Source organism: Pezoporus wallicus, unplaced genomic scaffold, assembly GCF_028554395.1.
Source record: "Pezoporus wallicus isolate ANWC-B61680 ecotype Strahan unplaced genomic scaffold, APGP_CSIRO_Pwel_v1 contig_11829, whole genome shotgun sequence".
NCBI lineage: Eukaryota > Metazoa > Chordata > Aves > Psittaciformes > Psittacidae > Pezoporus > Pezoporus wallicus.
This window is the reverse complement of record NW_026635494.1, coordinates 275,819-292,103: the sequence shown is the minus strand read 5'-3', so window position 1 is coordinate 292,103 and position 16,285 is coordinate 275,819. Positions and strand designations below refer to the sequence as shown.

Here is a 16,285-nt window from a genome sequence, read left to right as displayed (position 1 = left end):
ACACTGTGAACATAGTTGGGTTGATATACCCATGTCCTCAAAGCAGCCCTTGCAACATCTCCCATTGCCCCTGTAGAAGGCAATAGTAAAGAAACCATAGAGAAAAGACAAGCAACAGAAGGGAGGTATCCATCTAAAGAAGGGAGGTATCCATCTAAAGAAGGGAGGTATCCATCTAAAGAAGGGGAACACAACGTAGCAGAATGCACCAAAGCTTGGTCTAGTGGAAGGTGGAACTGGATGAGCTTTAATGTCCCTTCCAATTGAAGCCACTCTGTGTTTCTATGATGTTTTCCTCTGAGAACACTTTGCAAAGGAGTTTACTGAAGACATGGAGCTGCTCATGACTGCCGAGACACTGAGAGCCACCGTGCCCACAGAAGAGCTGCGGAATGAAGAAACCCTCCTCCACTGAAGGCAGCGAGCAGCCTTGCTTTGAAACGACTGCTGGAAGGGGTTCGAGCTGAGCTGCCCGACTTCACACACAGACCAGCAGCACCCCTCTGCTCCTGCTCTTTCCGGTTGATCTGTGAAGAGAAACTGCTCTTAGCTGTGGCAGAAGCATCTTAAACTACCCCAGCTCGCTGCTGAGGAGGGCATCTGGTCAGGCTTTACCAGCTGTGCTTCCTTTGCAGTCCACCTCAGGGAAATGACTGTATAACTAACAGAGACACCTTCCCAAGCTCACGCTTCCCCTCTGCCCCCTCCTTCCCTGGAATGCTATTCAACAAAAAGGCAAACCAAAAGAAGACGACCCTGAAAAATCCCTTCTCAACAGGCTTTGCTGGCAGGAGGCACGAGAAGAACTGAGCTGCTCTTCACCCCGAAGATGCAAAAGGAAAACGCGGTGACAGGCAGGAACCACAGCCCCCACTGCAAGGCAAGAGCATCATCTTGGCTGGAAAGCTGCAGCTTGCCAAAGGCATTCAGCAGCAAACAATACTGCTGAGCTGGGAACAGGAATTCCTGGCAGCATTCCTGGCAGCCGATGCCTCCGTAGGCGGAAGTGATTCTGGATCAAATACTTCCTTTACGGCTGATAACACGCTCCTACCACTTGCAAGGCCAATGTTTAACAGATAAGGAGAGGCAAAGGATCTTCCATGCCCCGTAATCCAACTCTGTTCTGATGGGGTTATTTTTAGAAGGCAGCTACACAGAGAGAAGACAAGAGACCTGTTGTCTGAAGGGGCTGAACCCATGACCGATGGACACAGGGCTGGAATGCCTGACAGCACTTTGCCTTTAGCAATATGCTTTTCAGGCAGCAAGGAATATTACCTGGGAAGCAGGGAGCTGATCAGCTCCCCATATTCTATTACTCAACCCCACTCAATTAAAGATGAAGTCTTAATTCTTTCAAGGGTAGAACAAAGTATTGCTGGCAGGAAGTACAGATGTTACAGAATACCCAATCTCTGTTTTCTCCTGCTCATATGAATGGCACACAGCACTAAGGAGAACACAGTCACATTTGCACCACGCTGGAGGGACAATCACTCCACTCTAACTTAGCGACACGGGGAGGTGTTGAAATAGCTCCCTTCCTACATATTAACAAGGCCTAAAGCTCGCTGATGAAAGGCACTGAAACTACATGACACAGATGCTGCGCTGAGATCCCCAAATCCCATGGGAATGAGTTCACCTCAACAGCTCTACAGCACACAACCTGGCACGGGCCATCAGGCTGGCTGAGGGCTCATCTCCAACTCAAATCCTGCCAGGAAGATGCTATGCTGTACCTCAGCTTCATGCTGGAACGACTCAAGCCCCTAAGAAGGCAACTCTGAGACCCAAAAATCGTGCTTAATTTAATAAGCTGCCTTAGAAGCTGATTATGAACTTATTTTATATTAGGATGTCTTAGGCACTCCTGAAGTTAAACGCATCGGGAGCCTTTCTGCCTCAATGTAAGAGCTGGTAGAGATGTTGAGGACTTCAAAACTCAGTGCTTTGATGTACTAGAGAGGGAAAGGCATCACTGAGAGGTTTTAGCTAAGCCCTGTGTGAAGGCAGCAGAGCTTAGAGGGAAGGAAAGCAACAGAACTGACCTAACTGATGCCGAGTGATCCCAATCCAACCATGGCCTCACACAGAACTGACCAGGCTGGGAAAAGACCTTTAAGATCATCAAGGCACGATGTTTGGGAGACCCAGATCACAGCAGAGCTCAACCACAGTTCTGCTCCTGCTAATGGGATTCTTACACATTAATCCAATGTTAGATATGTTAAGAGAATGTTAAGAGGAATCTATTATGCAGACAGTGGCTTTTCATTGTAAGATTAAAAATCAATCATGTAGCCTTAAAAACTCAATGCAGTAAGAAATTGAAGGTATTTCAGCAAAACAGCAGTGGATTTCAGGCCCTGATGCAATCTGTAAAGCCTCTCCTATAACTACAGCTTAGGCACCAACTACCTGTGCATGGTAAGCCAGCAATTTCCTGCCTATGCAACGTGTGTCTCACTGGCCAGAAGCAGACAAGGTTAAAGCCCGTAGAAAGCAGGAGAGCAGCACATTTCTGTGACGAAAAAGCATCCCTAAAAGCACCCAGTTTTGTTAGCACGGTGCTAGGGTAAGAAGAGAACAAACCCTATTTCACCCATCTCAGAAAGTTAATTCAGAATGAGGTGAGGAGCCAGGATATTAATACCGATTGCGCCATGAGCCCATCTTCGAAGTGACATCAACAGTTACAAAACAAGCTGAAATCCAGCCAGGCTCTTAACAGGCAGCATTACACAATACCTGCTAATGCTGCACTGCAACTCTGCACATCTTGAACACTGAAGAGAGTTTGAAAGGAGTTTCCACCCACTACCCCTCAGATGCAACTTGGCAGCTCACTATTAGGTGCCAAGCTGTCACTTACAAGTCACTTCAGCCTACTGCTATTCTCTGGTTCCCTTCTTAGCACCGAGGAGCCACCAATGAATGCCTTCTGATTCACACATATGAGCCCTAGCTGAACCTATTTTGAAACCTGTAGACTAATAGTGCTGTTGTATTAATAGCTTGCATTTATTTTACCCTTAAACACTGCTCTGCTACTAAGGAAATACTGTAATGTCCTACACCTCTTGTATTTCAGGAGCAAAGCTCTCTTCTTAGGATATGTTTATGCACATCAAATGGTCATTACAGAAACCTTGCTTAAAGAAAGAAAGGGACAAGAGGCACAGAGCCAGTACTCAGAGCCTCATTCACCTTATCTAAGCACATGCTTCCCTTTAGGTACCTAAATAGTGAAGTGTATATGATTTCTCAGAGGTAGGAGTAGTGGAAACAGAGCACAGATCGCCCCCCCAGCACACACAACCACACTTTGCCTTTAAGATGCTTCAAATCCTGGTGCCATGCAAGGGTTGTGATCTCTCTGTAGCTTGCTTGTATCTCTGAATGATGGAAAGCAAAACTGATGAAGCAAGAGAGAGCCGTATGGACACAGATACCTGCTTGACACCTACTCCAACAGCAAACTTCTTTCCAAGATGACTGAAAAAAGTAATGGTGCCAAATCAGTTAACTACCAGGAGACCAAACCCAGGCGCACAGAGTAGCCAACCTATTCCCATACACTGCAAATAAAGAAACACAGCTTTGCTCCAGAAAACTGAGGACTGCTCCTGTTTGTGTCAGCAGCTGCCAGAGGCCTCCTGAGAACTGGTGCCATCTTATGCTGGTGCCACCTTCATTTAGCCTCAGTTGCTTTGCCTTTGTGTGCACGTGTCTGCCAACCTATGCTCAATAGAATGGACCTACTTAGAGCCACTAAATGTGAACAGTAGTAGACACAACCCCTGACTAGGACCCAAACTCCTTCTCAGTTGGAATTTCATAGAGGCAGAAAGATGTAGAACTGTTGAGTAAAGAAACATGAAAGGCCCTAAACAATTCACTCTCTAGTCTAGGAAATGTTTTACAAATGAGAAGGTTGTAACCTCTTTTTGGCTCCAAGGCTGGCAGATACTGGAGGCATCCCTGCTTCTCTAAGTGCAGAGCAAGATGTGCCCTGTTCAGGAGAAACCAGCTGTGATTCTTGGTACTCAGCCCTCCCCATTACTGCCCAGCAAAATACGCTTCTGATGGATGGATCCCACTTCCAGAAGTGCAACTCAGGCTGATAACAATTGCTTGGATTCTGCTGCACAATGCAGAGCCAAGACAACATGAAGAGAAGGGATAAAATGGAATGCTTTCTATTCACATAAATACATTCACACAATTGGTTAAAGACAGGCACACATAAAATCATGCATGCAGTTATCGAGGTGACTCCATCATGAGTGTTTGATGCAGTCTTCAGTGACCTCAGTCAAATCCAGTGGAAACAACACCACTCCAGCCTCAAAGGGGTGGCAACACGTGCAGATGCTGGCCCAGTATGGAAGCAAGCCCACAGCAAGAGACCCTATTGCTTTCACTTCTCATCACTAAACAACAAGCTAAACCAACCTTAGTGGAGGTCCCTCCTCTGCCTTCCCCAGCAGGTTAGTTGGCAGCCAAACCCAGGGATGTTTTGTATATAAAAGAAGCCAGAAACTCACCTGGATGTTGCCGAAATCCACGTTTTCATAATGGAAATGTGCACATTCAGCCATCTTCGGGAAGTGACCCTTTGTAAAGGATAACCTGAAGCACATCAAAAGCACCCCATCAGATAGATGCAAATCAGCCAACCAAGCATCAAGTACCATTCCAAAATGCAGTTACTAATAGCAAATAACACTTCCCACTTTCTCATCCAAAAGCCAAGGGAACAGAGGGATTTGTTGATGTGATGCACCAAAAGAGTGGAGAAAGGAATCGAGTGAGAAAGGAAAACTAAAGTGCAAAGTGGCTTTTACCACGGCATCCTTAAAGCACTGTGTGGCAGCTCATCCACACCAAAGCCCACATCTTGAAGGACAGGCACAGGGACAAGCTGCTCTATCTTTACAAAAGCTTTTGTGCAGTGCAAATACACAGCCTTACACGAGACACATAGGAAAGTAGAGCTTTACCTGTGAAAGGCATCACAGCCCATCAGTCCCGGGTTGATGTATCTGAGGGTGCAGAACAAACGCTATTTATCCTTTGCCTCTTTCAAATTCCAAAGTGAGCCATAATTATTTCCAAGTGTCTCCATTTACAATGAGGGCTGACGGGGAGATCCTCTGGCTCTGCAACATGCTCTCGCTTCTGCTGAAGCTATTACAGACTCCTATAGATATTGCTGGTGGTGAGCCAATGAGATTGTCATTATCTAGCTCTCTCTTCCCACGGGAATAGAAGTGGGAAGTGAGATGCAGCAGCTGGCTGCTCAGCGCTAGAACAAAGAGCCATTTCCCTTACAGCACCAGAGAGGTGAGCTGAAGGCACAGAGCAATCGATGCTGGGGAGTTGTGGTCCTCCAGTCAGCATTCATAGCAAAGACATATTGATTGCTGCCGATCCCCTTTGCAGGTTAGAGGTTTGAAACCTTAGCTGCAAGCAGAATCAATTGCTTTATATTCTCTGGGGGAGAATGAGAGAGAAGGACAGTGCGAGACCATGGAAAAATAGATCTGGGAGATCAGAGGAGAAAAAATACCCCTGAAACTGTGCAAACCCCATTCAGATGAAGATGTACAGGGCAGAACGCAAAGAAAGGGAAAGAGAAAAAATGTATCTAGGCCACCCGTTTGTCCTGGTTTAGCTTCCCAGAGCATGGGAAGAGAGGGAAGATTCTCTCATTGACACATTGCCTGGGATCCTCTTTAGGTTCTTTTAATGTGTATTTTTAAGTTATTATTATTAATCAGTTCTAAGAAGAAAATGTGTAAGTTCAAAACTCTAAGAAGCTTCGTTTCTATGGCCACAAACAGGGCAGAGAGCCACCAAAGCCTCTCACATCCCCACTTTTAGACTCCATCAGCTCTAATTTACTTGGTTTCACACGGATCTCGGTGGCTCTGAGGAAGATACTACCCCAAATCATTCCCGAATGCCCTCACTGGGATATCACAAAGAGAAGCCAAGCAAGGACAGGAAAATCAAAGGACACTGCTCTTACTTTTTCACATTCTTCACTTTCATACTGGCTGTGCTGCCGCAGGTCCGGAGCGCCAGCTCCCCTGGGATGTCGGGAATATCCGCGCCTCTTGCCTGCAGAACAGGAGGAAGAAAGAAGAAGGAGCTTCAGATCTGATTGCATGCTATGGCCTGCTGCCTGCTAAGCCCGTGTTTTTTCATACATCTACAAACACAGCTAAAACGTATCTGCTACAAGCTGTACTTCTGCCCTTTGAAAGAGGAAAAGGGAACCTCAGGATTGGAATTGAGGAGGAGATCATCTCTTCCTGCACCCTGCTGCAGAACCTTCCCAGTTCTTAGTACTAACTGCAAGGGCCAGGATTTCATTCACTGCCACTGCTGGTGTCTAAAGAGGTTTTCGGAGGTAGGAGTCAGACATCCATCCCTAAACTCCATCCTGAGACTCCTCACGAAGTACCTGCTTTTCCGAACACTTGGATTCAGGCAGAGGCACTGGAAGAAGCTGGAGAGCTCACACACTGGGGAATCAAGTTAATGACAGAGCTGCTTAGATGTGGGAGGTGAACATTTAAAGGAGGTGTTTGAAGCTATTGGTGTAAGTGCATATTAAAGTTCCTTAATCACTGAAATTGGTTGACTTTCAGGAGGACAGAACTGCAAACTCCCTCTTCTCAATTGTTCTTTCATGCTTCCCCATCCTCTCCCTCCTCCACCTGCATTCACCATCCCAGGGGCTCTGAAACACTCCTGCTGTGCTGTACCAGGCCCTGAGCTCTAGAGGAATCAAGGGGTTTAGGTGAGGCTCTTATGAAGAGAGCAGTGATCAAATGGGAGGAGAAAAACACAGTCCCTGATGTTGGCCAGAGGCACTCATTAGTGATGTGGGTGACACTGGTTGAAGGAGCTTTTTTCTGCTTTACACAATCCATTATGGGAGACAGGCACCTCAGTATTTCTTCTCCTACAGGCCTGCAATGAAAAAGTATTACATCAAATCCCTTAGGAGCAGAGATGACCTCCCTGATCCACATCACTACCGATGCTTCTAACCCGGTCCGCCAAAGATCTCTGAACAGAGATGCTCAGTCCAAAAGCTGCTGCATGTAGCAGAATACATGTAAGATACGGGAACAATTTGGTCCTCACCCCAAAACTTCAGAGTCAGACAACTATAGTTCCAGGCAGCAGCCCACATATGGGATGAACAACGGGGGAATCTTTCTTATCCCTACCCTGAAGCTTTCCTCCTAGCTTGACACAGGTGCTTCAGCACATCAGAAAAAGCTGCAGCAAATGGCTCAAAATCATTCCCTGTGTCTATAGTCATTAATTGAATACTGTCTAGATTTCATTAATTGAATATTGTCTAGATTCATTAATTCATTAACAGTAACAGGAAGGGATTCCTGTCTCTCAGCTCCCGGTGTGCACAGCTCCAACCGTGCTCTCCACCTGAGGATGCTTTTACAGCCATCAGAGATAAACCTTGGGTCCAGTTCACATACTCCAGCCAACAGATGAGGACAGAAGAAACCGTGTTGTGGCAGTATCTATTCCTCCCTTGACACAGGGAATATGGGTTGATCCTGGCTGCATTCATTCAACCATCATTGCGGCTTACACAGGCTGCGAGAAGAGCATCTTCTCTGCACCCAGAGAAATACCCGTTCTCTCCAGCGCTACAGCTCCCCCTTTTCAACACTCCTAGATACATCTGAAGCCAGGACACTCACTCTCCCAGGTGTGCCATTCACAGCCCTTCAAGCTTCACTGTCCCACCACTGTACAGACCATGCACTGCAGGCGATACACCCTTAAAGAAGTATTTATACCCCTACAGAAACCTCGCTGGGCTGACTGACTAAGCACACGATTACTCCAGTATGGAACAGGACACTTGAGAGTCTCCTTGTGAATTGTAATGTTAAGGGGATCACCAATGTAATAAACCTGACAGGTCTTTTTACCTAAAGCAGATAACTAACGACAGTAATAACCGTGCCATCCCTGCAAGCTGCTCTCAGGCAAAGCTGGATGTGCTTGCCTTAGTTTTCTAAGGAACAGAATTTCTGTAGGACGAAGAAGAGTTTTTTCTCCTCCCTCAGCAGTAGAAGCTGGTGGGGTATAAAAATGGATAAACAACTCTGACAGAAAAATGTGGGCTTCAAGCCAGTTTGCAGCAGTGGGTAGAGACTCTCCTGGATCTGACTCAAAGCAGCGTAGGCAAAACTCACACCTCCAGCAGAGCGAAATGCCAGCATCTCTCTTTGAAGAACTTGTATTATCCTCTTCCTCCCAGTTCAGTTAGGTCCAAACCCTGCTGGAAGGAGCGATCTGTCTCCCATTACCACCAAGTATCCATTTCAATGCACTACAATGAGATGCAACACGGTAATTCGCTTGGGTTGCTTTTCCAAGTAGATCTGAGCTCTTTGACTCTGCTGCAGCATGACAATCTCTTCCAAGTCTCACAGCTGAGGGAAACGGGGCACAGTGGTGATCTTGTGCAAGGTAACCTCATTAGTAGGAGGTATTAACCCCAGAAAAAACAGGGTGGATAGCCAGGTAAGCGAAAAAGAAACTCTTTGCCATCTAGAAACCATGTTACTCCAAAGGAAACTGCAACTACTTTCTATTTAAGCCAAAGATACGAAGCTAGATAGAAGCGCTTTATTCCCTGCTAGTCTGTACCTGTTCTGATCCAAAACCTGGCATGCAAACTGTCCCCTCCTCTCAAAATACAAACCTCTCCAAATGAGATTTGTCATCTTTTGTGCTCTGTGTCACAGTGGTTTCATGGTTTAAATCACTTTGAAACAGCTGGGTTATTCACATCTGAAAAGCAGCTCGCCAGCCTCAGCAATTGCTCCTCACTTCCCTGCTTTCCATGCAGCGCTGGCCTGTGGAAAGCCAGGAATTGCAGAGCATATCTGTTCAGAGAAATGAGTTAGCCCAGTTTTCACAGCTTAATGTCACTGCTGAGCCAAGCTGCTCTGTCCTGAGACTTGGTCAACACATTAGGACTTGACCCAGAATCCAACTGACTTCCATAGTATCCCAGATTGGTTTGGGTTGGAAGAGACCTTAAAGCTCACCCAGTTCCAACCCCTGCCATGGGCAGCGCTACCTTCCACTAGAGCAGGCTGCTCCAAGCCCCTGTGTCCAACCTGGCTTTGGCCCTTATGCACCTTCCTACCACCAGTCTCTCACTGAAACCAGCTTGGAGGGACCAGACTGTGCTGGATGCTTTCAGCACACAGCCTTGTTTCTAAGAAATGGCTGAGCTGGTTGGTCTCCACGACAGTCTTTCCTTTACATCCTCTTCATTTCCCCTCCATTTTCCTGGAGGAGAGATAAAAACCAAAAAAAGAGGGGAAAAAAACCCACCATCAGAAACCCTAAAGCTCTTTTAGAGCTTTACTTCTTCACTGGAGAAATGCTGGTTCAGTAGGACATGACTTTGTGGCAATAGCCTACTTAACCTGAGCAAGAGGGTGGACTGAACTACACAGTTGCCTATCTGAAGTGGGTGTTTATGCCCAAGGACACTGACAGCTACTCCAGACCTTGGGTACCAACCAGCTACACAAAGCTGGTTCAGCATCAACCTCTCTGCAGAGCTTGGCAACATCAAGAAGGAACCGTGCCCTCATCACAGGTCAGAGACGATGGCTTCATCAGCACCATCCTGCTTTGACCCTTACTGCTCAAGAGTTAGCCTGAAGCACAGTAAAAGGAGAGATGGTTCAGCTCAGCTTCATCCTCCACAGCCACTCACACACAGTGGAACAGGATGTCCCTGCAAGTGTTCACACACCGTGGAGATGAGGCCCTCAGTGCCATGGGTTAGTGGTGGCCTTGGCAGCGATGGGGAATGGTTGGACCCGATGATCTTAAAGGGCTTTTCCACCCCGGTTGATTCCCTAATTCTCTGAAAAGGACGAGAACATATCAAGCACACGAGGCTGCAACTGGGTCACTTGAGTGAACAGCAGAAAAGTTTGGTCATTGAAGAAGATGCAACTGTCACCCAAAACCATCTGAGATACAGAGGCAAGATGACAGAACTGCAAATGTTTGCCACGTTCTCCATATTAGCGCTTCCCATCGATTTAGTGGTGCAAATGAATCTTCCGAAGCGTTTTCATTTCACATTTCAGCTACATTTTTCAGAGCTCCTTCAGATATTTGGACACATTTAAGATGAAGAAGCAATTGCATCTGGTTTATGGAACCACAGAATGGTTTGGGTTGGGAGGGGCCTTCAAAGCTCATCTAGTGCAGCCTCCCTGCAATGAGCAGGGACATCTTCAACTGCATCAGGTTGCTCAGAACCACATCCAGCCTGGTCTTGAATGTCTCCAGGTCTGTCACTCTCAGCAGAAACAGAGCTATCTGCTCATGGTACCACAGAAGCTGTACTGAAGAAGTCACAAAGAATAAATAACCACCCCCTTTTCCAAGGGCATTTCCTAATGGAGCATCTTAGGAATGAAGATCTGTGCCGTTCACGGCATGGGCAGCAGAGTGCAGCACTGGCACACTGAATAACCACCCAGAGCAGTACCAAAGCTGCACACCAAGGACAAGCTCCACTTCCCATGCCCAAGGGGCCTGGGTACCCATCCATGTTTGCAAGAGCTGCAGCAAGGCATCACTTCGAGGGTCCAACATACTGTGATTACAGCAAGTAAAGAGCTTTGAGATCTACCAGAAGGCACAATGAGAAACAGTGGGACCTTTTACATTTTATAAAGGTATTCTTTAGTCAGTTTGAAGCCATCACTTAGCTCTTTATGCAGTGCAAATGGCTTGATCCCTGTTGCAAAAAAAGGCATCCTTTCTGATATGTAAGAAAGCAGTGGGACCATGGGCAGGGATAGCTCCAGGCCACAATGGCTGGAGTCATTCATGAGAGGCAGCACTGAGTTCTTCATTTAGCTCTCAGGGAAGCAGTTACCCAGCCAGAGATGCCTTTAAAAGCTCACGGTAAATGAGAAATGGGATAGAAGAAAGCCAATGAAAAACTGGCAAGTGCTTCCAGTAGGGAAACTCTGAATCCTGGCAGTGCACATCCTTAACCCTGGGCCTAAGAAATCTGCATTCAATAAAGAAGACACTTTCATGTGCATCATTTTCTGAGTGTAGGACTTTGAATGCTATTTTCCACATTCCCTGTCAATGCTGGGTTGTTGTAGGCAGTTCTCACTGCATGGCACGGTTAACAGGGAGCTCTACTCTTTCCAAAGACCACACAGGATGTACTTTCTCTATTCCCAGCTTTTCCCCTCCAAAAAGGAGGGGGGGGGGGGAATAAGAAGAAAAACATTTCTAAGTATTGCCATGAGCTGGCAAACGAAGAGAAACCTCTGATTCCTGAGCCTCAGCATTGTAAAGGAGTTAGACCAGGGCATCCATTTACCATAGTTTAAAGGATCAGACTGGAATGTCCAAAGAACAAATGCTTAACTATTCACCTCCAGCTCACATGTGAAACAACAGCTTTGGTTAAATGCAATCCCACAGTGGATGGTGCTTGAAGCAACCTGGTCTAGTGGAAGGTGTCCTGCCCATGGCTTCAGTAGAGCCTACAGAATAAAGGTGAGGCAATAGCCCCAGCAAATAGCACATCCAATGAGCACAACACTTGGATTTAAAAGAAGTAAACCAGGCTAAAGATTTATCAGTGCTTTCAGGGGGTAATTCATCACCTTATAATTAAGAAGGCTGAATTAGGGCCAAAAACTTCACGCCTACAACCTTAATCAAGGCAATATATGACATGTCTGGCTTGTCTCTTGCAGTTAACTTGGGGAACAGAAGGGGATAGATGAGAAAACGACTGACAACCCTTCAAGAACGGTTCCATCCTTCCTTGCATTATGGTAACTAAGAATCAATGATTTCAAACCAAACCAAAACCCCCCAACAAAAGCAAGTACTTGATTTAGAAGAGACTCCTTTCCTTCCCCGGATGCTCCATCTTACTGTCAAGCAGCTGGGAGTAGGGAAAAGTGATTGACTGATAAATAAATGATGAGTCTTATCTCCCAAAGAAGTATACTGCACATAAATATGGCTTTTCTCCTATTAATACAATAAAACATTACTCAAAAGAGATCATCTTTGGAATAAGGTAGGAGGAAAAGAGGTGGAGGGTCATGACGACGTGCTCCTGTCTTCAGAGCTCATCTCATGGTGCCTCTCTGAGCTTCCAGCAGGGACTCATCACAACAGCATCACCATACTGGCACCAACAGGCAGATAATGGTAATAGATACCGGGATATGGAACTTCCTGACACTGAACCTCAAATTCTCCCATCTACACCCCAAGAAATGCGGACTGCTCACTCACTGCTCATACCTAGAGTATGCACACCACCGAGCCCAGTGGTTTACTCACAGTGTGCAAAGTGAAGCGCTCAGGCTCCCTAATGCCTTAGTAAACCTAGCCCTAAGTGCTTCGTGTTCATTAATACGTGATGACATCTACCTACACCTATGGAATTTGGCTGGGAGCATTCCAAACACGAGCCATTACACTCCAGTACCATCTTCATCTTTGTAACTGCCGTTATCCCCTATGACCATTGAAGGATTCCTAGTGGAGGTGTGTAAATCCATGCTCCAAACACTTCACTGAGCAAGACCTGAATTTAGTGATGTGCATCGGATTCCCTTTGAGATGGATAAATATGCAGAAGGGGGCGTAAAGTCATGATCATGGTGAACAACAACGTTACTGATCCAGCCTTCCCAAATTCCAACTCATTCCTTCTTGGCTAAATGCTGTGACCACACAGATTTAAACCAGAAACAGAGAAAACGTATTGCTTTTCTCCTGGATCAACGCTGTACAGTGTAAAGTGAGTAAATGCCACCAGAAACAATCCCTTCTATAGCATCGCCACTGAAAATTAAATGATTGCTATAAATTAATATTTACTGCCAAAAAGATGGGATCCATTCTGGTTTAATTGAACTCATTTAATGAGAGAGCCCAAATGGAAGCCAGTGTGCTTCCAATTCAGTGATTGTCCCAGTTTTCCGAGATTCTCAGGGACAAGCTTCATGCTGGGAGTTAGCCTGGGAAATAAAACAACTCTCGAACCAAGAGGGAGAGAAAGAACCACGCAGGACAACAGAACGCCTTGCCAAAAGCCTAACAAGGGGAAAAAACCATTTCATTTCTGCAGCAAGAACAAGGAAAACAAGTGATGGGACTTGAAAATGGAATATAGGTTACTGGTGCAATGCCAGACCAGAACTGCACGGAACAGTTTTAAGGGAATGTTTTCCATGACATTTAGGAAACGCAGAGATTTAGAGCCAGAAGCCAACTGCTGGAGCATCTCAGTGAAGATCTAAAATCCATCTCCACTGAATTGCCTGAACTGGATGAGCACTAAGGTCCCTTGCATTGGGCTAAGTGCCACAGGAAGAACAAGAAACGACCCCCGCACTAAGGAGAGTGAAATCTCTCTTTAAACCTTTGCAATTCACCCCTTTCCACACGCTTTTATAAATTGCATTTAAAAATAGTTTTCTCCTCACTCATGTCCCAGATTTAACAGTGATGTATTGAGGTCTTATTAAAACCTTTATTACCTTCTGGAGCCATGGTACCTTCCCTTATCTAGTATCAGTTGCTGCTGTCAGAACTCATCTCACCTGATACAGGAAGAAAGATTACTCCAGGGCCTTCCTAGGATATCATATAACCCCTGTGCCTTTCCAAAACACTTGTAGGCTTGTATTCTTCCACAGAAAACTCCACCAGCAGAAGCCAAAAAGGATGATGGGCACCAAGTGCCACCTGCCTGCCTTCTTGTTCACTTCTGCATTGGCCAAATACAAGGATTCATCACGGTTTCCTATTGGCAATGTAGAGGTTCCTCACCACACCTCTGCTGGCAGCCTGGCTATAAACCCCTAACACTTTGGATACCATGGCTGTCACCTCAATGTCCTCAGTCTAGATCCCAAAAGCGAGTGTTCAGAAGGGTGGGAAGTTTACTGAGCTCATACAGAGATGCTGAGATGGTCAATAACAGAAGGTAAATGTACTATTAAAAGTACAAGTATCAATTGAGAGAAAATCCATATCCTGCAATATCACTTGCCTCAAATATGGCTTTTCACTCCTAGAACTCACAAGTCTCCTCCAAAGAAAGTCAATATCACCAACTGCATTTTCCAAACTGGAGCAGAGAGAGAAAAAGACCTGTGTGAAGGTTACCCTGAGGCACAGAGGAACCAGGAGCTTCTAATATCCCCAACCTCCATAAGCACACAACAGGAGTTGGGAGGGGAATCTAAAACACAGGAGTCCTTGAGGACCATGCAGGCAGCTGGCTTCTTATCCAGCTGCTGCGACGTCTGTCAATGTAGTATTGCATCTTGTCCAGCTTGGTTCCCAAAATCCATTTAACTGCTTGGAGCAAGCTGTTCTAGTGGAATGTGGGTGAGCTTTAAGGAACTGGATGAGCTCTAAGGTCCTTTCCAACCCAAACTATTCCATGATCCTATGATAAAAGTAGCAGCACACTGCTACTGAAGGACTGAAGCTACTCAGGTGCCCAGAATAAACTGGCAAGCACAGAAACATTAGAAATAGAGCTTCTGCCCTACTTTACATTTACAGTAGAGGAGGACATTCAACCTCCATCCATTTCAAAGACCTTTATTTCTAGTTAAGAAAAAGCTCCTTAAACAAAGCACTTTTATACATTAATAATAAGCACTTCAAAATGGATCGTAGATAAAAGGGAGGAGGGAGAGTGGGGATGACCAGAGTCCATCTAACTGCGACTGCATAAATGGCCCTTTCCTAAAGTACAAAAACATAGAATCCCAGCATGTTTTGGGTTGGAAAGGACCTTAAGATCATCCAGTTCCAACGCCCTGCCATGGGCATGGACACCTTCCACTAAAGCAGCTTGCTCCAAGCCCCATCCAACCTGGCCTTGAACATTGCTAGGGATGGAGCATTTACAACTTCTCTGGGCACCCTGTGCCATGCACGAAGACAAAGTTCAAGGGACGGATGAATAAGGGTCTGTTGAGTATCCTGAGCTCTCCCTAGTGTTCCTACTCCCCCTATTTGCTCAAGACCGTGGAATTCAGCTCAATAACAAAGCCCTGTCCCTAGCTGGCTCTCCAGCTGCCTGCCACTGACCTGTAAATACCGACATTTTGTAGATCCTGCCTTTTGACAGGCCATAAGGCAGGGATTGGGAGAGGAAATGTGATTCTCTAGGCACACTAAACATGAGGGTTTTCTACCCAGCTACAATGCATTCAGAGGAGCAGGAGGTCAAACCAACGCCATAAGCACAAATCCAAGCCATCAGAAACACAGGGTCGGTGCACGGAGCCCTGCGCTTCCATCATTCCAAATCCCTGGGCAGCACATCTGAGATGGGAATTTTCTTGTTTCTTGTTCTCTAAATCTCTTTTTTACAGCCACCTGCCCTGTTCAATCTTTACACTGCTGGCACAGAGCTGTTTAAGAAGTGATGTGATAGTGGAGTGAGAGCAACTTTATGCATACATGTAGGAGCTGAACGCTGAACCATGAGGAGTCCAGGTTGGCTTTACTTTTGGTTTACAAAAAGAGCTGTTTCCAGTGGCATAAAACACAAACCTGGTGTATGACACACTCCTTTCCCCACCTCTTCTAACCACACAATGATGTGAAGAACGTGTCTACTTGTGACATGCAATTTAGACCCCAAACACCTGAACAAGAAGTGAACCATGCAGGAAGTGACAGTGAGAACCTTCATCCTCCAAGGATGTTTTCTTGCATCATTAGCTAAAACCAAGGCATCTTTTTCCCCCTAAAGATCAACACGTAAGGAAAAAGAACAGCCTGAGCCATGAGCACAACAGCCTGGATGAGAACAAAGGAAGCACCAAGCCAGAAGAGGTGAACTTTTCCTTCCCTGTAAGGCAACAGTGGAACAGAACAGTAACAAATGAGGTATGCCAGCTACCTTGTGTTACAGGGGGAGATACTGCATTAGGGACTCCCAATCCTGAGACACACCATGAGGTTACAGCCAGCATGGAGAGGTGTCACGCCGTGACTGACACCAGCATGGCTCCAGGGGGGTAAGAAGCACCATGCATTGAGGCTGGGGAACGCTGATGAGAACAGACAGTGCTCTCAGACACCCAGCACCAGTGTGAGCTGCTGGCCAAGGAGAAGGAGGAGGAGAAAATAGCTGCAGAGGAGAAAAAACACAGTGCCAGCTGCA

At 46.1% G+C, this 16,285-nt stretch overlaps 1 protein-coding gene across 4 annotated transcripts in view; it reads right to left on the bottom strand.

The window, feature by feature from the left end:
• ARHGAP32 (Rho GTPase activating protein 32) overlaps positions 1-16,285 on the bottom strand; it is a 172,796-nt gene that overhangs the window by 82,520 nt on the left and 73,991 nt on the right. For all 4 annotated transcript variants that reach the window (XM_057432982.1, XM_057433006.1, XM_057432990.1 and 1 more), the window contains 3 exons: positions 6,041-6,132; positions 5,010-5,051; positions 4,554-4,638 (listed from right to left, as the gene is read on the bottom strand). In XM_057432982.1, coding sequence (XP_057288965.1) covers positions 4,554-4,638; positions 5,010-5,051; positions 6,041-6,132 — 219 coding nt within the window. The remainder of the gene's footprint in view (positions 1-4,553; positions 4,639-5,009; positions 5,052-6,040; positions 6,133-16,285) is intronic.